Source organism: Epinephelus lanceolatus, chromosome 6, assembly GCF_041903045.1.
Source record: "Epinephelus lanceolatus isolate andai-2023 chromosome 6, ASM4190304v1, whole genome shotgun sequence".
Taxonomy (NCBI): Eukaryota; Metazoa; Chordata; class Actinopteri; order Perciformes; family Serranidae; genus Epinephelus; species Epinephelus lanceolatus.
Genome location: NC_135739.1, coordinates 20,036,616 through 20,044,582, shown reverse-complemented (window position 1 = coordinate 20,044,582; position 7,967 = coordinate 20,036,616). Strand labels below are relative to the sequence as shown.

The window sequence follows — 7,967 nt, the reverse complement described above, 5'->3', positions numbered from 1 at the left end:
TAAAGCAGCTTTTTTTTCTTTTCTTTTTTTAAATTTCACCCTAATCCCGAGCTCTTACATAAAAAGGGGCTGTACCCACTGTATGTATATATACTAACATATATATCAGGGATGAGAATCATCAGAGAATTGATACAATACAATGTTAGCATGATACTTAAGTCTCAGTTCAATATTATTGCCATTTTAAATCTTTTGCAATATGCTGAGTATTGCGCTAAAATATTTTGTGATGATATATTGTGATTTATTACCTTTTTTCAACTGTATTTATTATGTCCCCAAATGAAAACTTTGTTAATATCTGTTTTATCTAATAATATAAAACTTTCAGTCTGTTCATCTGAGTTGAGCTATTTTTTTCAGCAGCAAAATGCATCTAGTGGACTGAAAAAGCAATTCATTATATTAGTCTAGTAGGGTACCTAAAGTTTAATTTTTATTTGTAGTATTAACAAAATATATATTAAAAAATCAATACATGGCACTGTGTGACAATATGATATTGTTGCACAAAAATATCGCGATACTATTCTGTATCAATTTTTCCCCCACTCCTAATGTATCTATCTATGTATACGTATATATATTTTTCAAGGCTTTTAAAATAAGGCTTTGAATGACTGTCATTTTCTTTTTATGTCATCACCCTGATATTTCTTTTAATCCTCCAACAAAATTCTCAGTTTTGATATGATGATGCATCAGATTAAATGACTTGGGGTGGTTTTTTTTCTTTTTTATTGAATTAATTTTCTTCAATTTATAAATGTATTTATCGTGCTGTTAGAGTGTTGCTAGATCCAGTGCCAGAAACAACACATTTGGCACCCTAGGCAAACTTCCACTGGCACCCCACCCCCACCCCTTTTACATTTATTTTATTTTATTTTATTTTATTTATTACCAACAACAAAAAGACCTAATGAAAAATCAACACAAATAAACAGGTGACAAACAACAATAATAAGTAACAAACAATAAGAAAATACGGTGTGTGAAAATTTCATCTTGTTCTCTTATACTGCAGCCAGAAAGGCTTTTGCCTATTAATTTTTTCTTACTCAAACTCTTTCCACATACACTCTACTCCACAATTTCACTTGTGTCGGATGTTTTTTTGATTTTTGTTTTTTTATGTGACAGCTGCCTATGTTGCCTATAGGAAGATCTGTACCCAGCTAGACCGCCTCATTAATACAGGTGCGTGCCTTCCTTTGTGCGCGACAAGAAGGAGAGCAAACACCAACAAATATGGGTTTAAGCAGAACATATCATGAGATAAACACTTCCTTTCTTTTGACTTTTAGATATTTTGCAATGCTCTGGAGATACTGAAAAGGTTTGGATCACACAAGTCGGAAACACTCCTATGCAACCACCACTGGAATATCTCATTATACACAAATAATATAATACTATTAATATTAGTTTGTGCTCATCTTTATGCGCAACTGTGCAGAAATACTGGGGTTAAAAAGAATTAATAAACATGCAAAAAAAAAGCTGTGTAGCATCTGAATTTGGATTTCGAATTCAAACGTCAACATCATGAAGGAGGCTTTGAATTATTCAGTACAGTCTTTAACAGAACCACAAACAAGATGAACGCGCTTTCCTTCAGTCACAGGAACATCCTCATGGTGACACACCCTCTGAGGGGCACCGGGCAGGGTATGGCATCATCTACCTCAATGCAGGTGTCTATGTAGGGGTCCATCAGCACCATGTTTGGGAATGCTTTGTTACTCTTTCTCTCGCTGACCAAGTATATCTGTCCAGTGACTGTTGTGCAGCCACAGAAAAACTTCCTGTCCAGACTTTCCTCCTCTAGCACAGTCCACTCATCTGTCTCCACGTCAAAGCGCAAGGCGAGGCCTCCAAACAGGTAGAGGGCACCGTTGAGCTCTGTGGCAACCAGGTCATATCTGTGAAAGAATTATTTTGAAAACCATATACTAAGTTTGTGTCTGATTATGACAGAAATTAAAGTCTGCTATTAAAAACTCACTCACCGTGGAAACGGAGAATAGGAGACCACATCCCAGTGATCCTCCTTCACCATGTACCTCTGAATTCCACCATACACCTCCCCGTTTTCATCCAGGCCACATGCCACGTAGATATACAACCCCAGAGCAGCAGTGGCGGCTCTCTCCACAGCCCTGACCAAGGGGCTGACCTCCACCCAGCCCTCCTCTGACCCCAGGACCAACCTCTCCACGTTAGCCACAAGCCCTTCGTCCATGCTGCCCCCCAGGACGTACAGTACAGAGTCCAGCCCTATGGAGCAGTGGCTGTGCCTGGACTTCTGCAGGGCCGGCCCATCCACCCAGCGCTGGTTCCCACATTCGTATATCCTGACCCAGTCCACACTGAACCACAGCACGTCCCGGAAGTAGCCGCCTGTCACGACCACCTTGTCTCCTACATAATGAGAGACAAATGTACAGATGATTGACATAAATCTACACACTTATTATCACCCTCATCTTCATCACTATAATCCACACCCCATCTTTACCTACTGCAGCTACTGAATACTGTGTGAGGTTCTTCCTCTGCAGAGGTGCACAGCTCTGCCATCTTCCACTGTGCGGGTGAAACTGGTACAGTGCCTGCTGCTCCTGATCGTGAGGTCCACCCAGGACAAAGAGGGTCTCTCTGGCCCTGATCCTCTTCACTGACCTTCCTATTGACCAAGATGCTGGGAAATGTTCATCCAGCTTGCAGATGAGCTTGGCTACGGGGTCAGAGCTTTTCATTTTGATCAAAAGTTCAGTGACAAATGGTACAGAGAGCGACTCAGGCCTCACCAGCTCCACGAGCTCCTGAAAATATTCCTCTCGTTTGGGGTCAAATGACACCCAGCGTAGGGTGGCCTCCAGGGCCAGATCATCTTTAAAGATGGCCAGGTCATCACAGGCAAGAAGGTCTGCTACGCTCTCCTTAGACAAGGACAGGAAGTCCTCCTCAGCCACAATAGCAGAGAAATGTGTGAGCACCACCTGTCGTGCTGCGGCATAGAGCTGAGTGCAGCCCAGCTGCCAGGCGTAGGCCATCATTCCCAGGCAGTTACTGAGATGCAGCTCACGCTCCAGGAACTTGCAGCACAGCAGCCTTGCTCGCTCCAGTTGTAAAAAATCAGCAGTCTCAAGGATCCCCAGAACATTTTCTCTGTCCAGAGCCAGACTTTGTGTCTTGCTGTATTCCATCAAAACCCTAAAATGCTGCAGACTCACACCCTTGATCTCCACTCTCTTTTTGCTGCTCTCCAGGCCACCGCCAAAAAACAGCGCCCTGAAGTAGGGACTCTGAAGGGCCAGGCGTTGACGGTTGACATAAAAACTCTCTCCTTCAACCCGTAGAATAGCATCAGGGACTGCATCAGGTTCAGAGGCAGAGTCTGTCACATGTGAAGTAGATTTGTCCTCCTCAAGTTTGTTTATCTGCTCAGAGAGAACTGTGAATTTAAAGCTCTGAGGTTTCAGCTCAGTGTTGGCTCTGCAGGCCATGTCACAGCCACCCAGCCGTCTTCTGTGCAGTACCTAGTCCCTGATCTAGTTCACAACCCACCAACTGGTGGTATTAATAGACTTTCCCCCTGACTGACTGCTGACTGAAAACACAACAAGGAAAAGGTCAGATTGAAAAACACATGTTGATTATAACACAGGGGGGCTAATAATATAACACAACTGTTTTAATATTATACCCTGATAATTTCCTCCGGTTAGTAATTTAATAATAGGCTCAACAAACTAATAAAAAACAAACTAGTGACGTCGGCTAGAGGCGCTCAATGATTTGATTGGTGGAACACTTCTGAGGTCACAGTTTAACTTCCGGGTTATACAGCTAACATGGCGGTGAGTTCGTATGGTTTTCGCTTTCATTCAAGCCTCTTTTTTACATTTGCACCCTTAAACATGGTAAAAGATATCTTTAGCCAGTAATTATTTATTCCGTACTTGACCTGGGATGTAGAAGAAATGTTCAAATGTAAAGCGACTGCTGCTAACTTAGCTAGCCAAGCAGAGCTAACCTGAGGCTAAGTTGGTGTTTGTACGCGAGCTTACATGTGACTTACAAACAAATGTCCCTTTGCTCTGTGCAGGATAAAGAGAAGAAGAAGAAGGAGAGCATCTTCGACTTGTCAAAATACATCGACAAGCCGATTCGAGTGAAGTTTCAAGGAGGACGAGAGGGTAGGTGGATTGTTGTGATGATAATAAGCTAATGCTAACCTAGTTAGCCGGTGTAAATGGTGCGTTTGTTTTCCTTGAAGTCATTAAAGTGATCCGCACTAATGCTTGACACTGTGTTTCCCTCTCAGCCAGCGGTGTCCTGAAGGGTTTTGACCCGCTGTTGAACCTGGTGTTGGACGGAACAATCGAGTACATGCGTGGTAAGTTGCAAACTATTCTGCTAAGTCCAAATGAAATGTGTTCTTGAGTCATAAAAAGTTGTCAAACTGAGGTAATTTGCGTTCAGCAGTGCGCTGATTGTGACGGAGGAATATTGCCATTGACATGACAGTGTAAATCTTGTTCATATCCAGTAGGCTAATTACACTGTAACGAAAGACACTGGAGAACTGTGCTCCACTAGACTACTAATATGTATACCCTTGTGTTGCCTTTAAATGCCCAGTGTGAAGGATTGAGAGTGATTTATCAGCATAAATGAGTATAATATTCATAACTATGTTTTCATTATTGTATTATCATTTGAGAAATCGTTGGTGATTTCCTTACTTTAGAGTGAGCTATCTATCTGCGCGTCCCAGTACCCACACTGCCCTACTACATAGTATGGTATAGGGCTGCAACGATTAGTCAACTAATTGATGACTAATCGACTATTAAAATAGTCGGTGACTATTTTAGTAGTAGACAAATAGGTTTGAGTCATTTTTCATAGAAAAGTACTATAAAAGTACCCCAAAATACTCTTATTGCAGATTCTTATGTTCAAATATTGGCAGCTTTACACACTCTCCCATGACGGTGAACTAAAACCCTTTGGCGTGAGTACGAAACAAGACATTAGGTGACATAATTTTGGGGTTTGGGCGAGACAGACCGACATTTTTCAACATTTTAACACATTTTTCGATAAAATGATTCGTCGACTAATCGAAGAAATAATTGACAGATTAGTCGACAATGAAAATAATCGCCCTAGTATGGTATAGAAAAAGTATGTCCCAATACATAGTATGTTAAATGCAGTGTGCCAAAAATACAAGGATGTTCTACTACTTCCGGTCCAATTTTGCAGTATATTATTACATTAACCAGTAACTAACTGATTAAGTTTTGTAGGGGGAAAAATGTTGAGGCCTTTCCTTTTAGTGTGGCGCACCTTTGACTTAGTGAGGCTTTAGCAATACATTCCAAAGTACGATCCGTTTACAGGTGGTGAAATTTTGTGTTTTGCAAATTTATTTTATCATTTTGATTTTCTGTTGGCTTTGCTGACAGACAGCCAACCAGCCACATTAACATGTGGAAACATGCCCACTGCCCAACCTCTGGTTTCCGCTGGTTTTTTGGTAAAGGTAAAGGTAAAGTTCCACTGATTGTCACACACCTGAGTGTGTGAAATTTGTTCTCCGCATTTGACCCATCCCCTGAGGGAGCGGTGAGCAGCAGCGGTGCCACGCTTGGGAATCATGTGGTTATCTAACCCCCCAGTTCCAACCCCTGATGCTGAGTGCCAAGCAGGGAGGCAATGGGTCCCATTTTTATAGTCTTTGGTATGACCCGGCCGGGGATCGAACCCACGACCTCCCAGTCTCAGGGCGGACACTCTACCACAAGGCTACTCTGCACTGCGCCCCACAGGGTCGGGAGGGAGCTAACGTTAGCTAACTAGCTGCACAACTCATTCTGTGATTACAGTTGCTAATAATGTCCTGGTAGCAAAATGTGTTGCTGTAAAACCTCCTATAACATTACTACTGTCAGCAGTGTCAGGATGGCTAGTGACTGTTGGGTGTGGTTGGTGCTGCTGGCAGTAATGGCCAAATGAGTGGCACCACTAATGCGAGCTAGTTCCCACCAGACCCAGGTGATGCGCAGTGCAGTAAACAAAAGAGTAGCAAAATTAACCCACATTCTGACATGTATCCAGTCCAAAATATTCTCTGCGGTTAACGAATTGACAGTTGACATCAACAACCTGAACCCAAACTAGTAATCTCTGCAACACCTAACCATAAACATTATGAACCTAAATTATGCCCTTATCCTATCGACTGAGGGCAGCACCACAGGAAATAAAGCGAAATAGACTTCAACACAAAACTGAAACTACCACATAATACCAACTGTGATATGCAAACTGTGGAGTAGTAGCACAGGTTATCAAGACTTACAGCAATATTCCATCGCTGCCAAACAATGTTACTGGTATATTGCTGTCTGTCAAACAAAAGTGGAAAAAGTGATTGTATGATAGTGTCTGTATGGAGACTACAGAGCGAAATGTCCCTCTCAACTCCAAAATATGACTGGCATTTGGTTGTAAACCATGAAACCTTTAACTGTTATCATCCACTTCCTTATATAAAGGGTTGTATTTCAAAATATATTTATTAGTTATGCGGGATTAAGCCTAATGGGCTGTCTTTTATGACACAAAAAACAGACTTCCCAGCTATAAATGCAGCAGGCACAGTGACGCCTGGTGGCTAACAAAACTTACAGCAGCCCCTGAAGACGGGACCCAAAGTACTACTAACACCTTGCCAATTTTAGTCAGTCTCATCATTAAAAGTGTGTTTAGTCCTACAAGTATTTACCAGCGATTATGACAAGCAGAAGCAATATGAAAGTAAAACTGAGATTTAGTTGAACTTTACAGTTTGTGGGCAGTTAGTCAGATTTGTGAGGGACTTCTAACAGCTTGGTGAGGGAAATAACTCAGGTCGTCTCTGTTGACGCCCTGTTTTGAATCAGATTGTACTCATGGTGTGCCACAAGATTGTGCAGGATCCATTTAAAGGGGCCCTGTGTAGTTTTATTGTGGACAAAGTTTCTGTTTACAGCCAGTGTTACACACCAAAATGCATTTGCAAGCATGCAGAATGGATTTTTCTTATTTGCAAAGCCAGTTTTTCTTAAAAGTTTGAAAACCTGTGCTGTTAACATTCATGTTTACATGCCAATAGTCTCCTTCGTCACCACCTTTCCTACTGCACTGCTGGGTTTTTGCACATTACTGACACCTGTCCAACAGTGTGACAGGTTCAGGTTCATTGAATGCATCTTCTCATGTGAACTTCTAATTCTTGCATGTCTGTAACCTTTTATCCATCGTTGTGTGTCCAGATCCTGACGACCAGCTGAAGCTGACAGAAGACACCAGGCAGCTAGGGCTGGTGGTCTGCAGAGGAACCTCCGTAGTGCTAATCTGTCCTCAGGATGGCATGGAGGCTATACCAAACCCCTTCATACAGCAACAGGACGGCTAGCACACAGCCTGTCACTCGCTGAGTTACTATCTCACACACACACACACACACACACACACACACACACACACACACACACAGAGCTAGATCCATGCACACACTGGAACATTTTGTGGAGTTTTTTTTTGTTTTAATTTTTAAAAAACATAACAGTAACAATGCATCCAACAAAGCAGATTTCTGTTAAAAATCTTAGTTGATCAGCAAAAGGACACTTGAAAGCACTTCACTTTTGTTTTTGTCTGTGGTGTGCAAGTGTGCAAAGATTTGAGTTGAGAAGAGCCCACACGTTTGGGAAGTGTTAAACGAAACCATTTTCTTTTTAGCCACAATATGAAACTTTTTACTATTCTTTGTTGTTTTTGATAAGAAAATAAAATGAAAATGTATGTTGAGTGTTGGTATATTTTGTTCTCCCTCGTTCTTGTACACATTGGATATATGGATGGAGAACTAGATGACAGAATCTTTATTCACTGATAGCAGT

General features: G+C 41.8%; 2 protein-coding genes across 4 annotated transcripts in view; one reads left to right on the top strand and one right to left on the bottom strand.

The window, feature by feature from the left end:
- Window positions 1–7,875, top strand: part of lsm7 (LSM7 homolog, U6 small nuclear RNA and mRNA degradation associated) — a 284,833-nt gene extending 276,958 nt beyond the window's left edge. The window contains exons 1-4 of one of the 3 annotated variants that reach the window (XM_033621242.2): window positions 3,817–3,869; window positions 4,118–4,208; window positions 4,337–4,408; window positions 7,338–7,875. In XM_033621242.2, the coding sequence (XP_033477133.1) occupies window positions 3,864–3,869; window positions 4,118–4,208; window positions 4,337–4,408; window positions 7,338–7,480 (312 nt within the window). In that variant the 5' untranslated portion in view covers window positions 3,817–3,863 and the 3' untranslated portion in view covers window positions 7,481–7,875. Of the gene's footprint in view, window positions 1–3,816; window positions 3,933–4,116; window positions 4,209–4,336; window positions 4,409–7,337 lie in introns of those variants that run through there. The other 2 variants (XM_033621241.2, XM_078168793.1) reach the window with 2 other exon arrangements.
- Window positions 1,506–3,563, bottom strand: LOC117254310 (kelch-like protein 23). The gene is made up of 3 exons (XM_033622495.2): window positions 2,525–3,563; window positions 2,016–2,427; window positions 1,506–1,928 (listed from the first exon to the last, which is right to left on the bottom strand). The coding sequence occupies exons 1-3, from the start codon at window positions 3,513–3,515 to the stop codon at window positions 1,625–1,627; spliced, it is 1,707 nt and encodes a 568-aa protein (XP_033478386.2). The 5' UTR covers window positions 3,516–3,563; the 3' UTR covers window positions 1,506–1,624.
- Window positions 7,876–7,967: the final 92 nt, after the last annotated feature.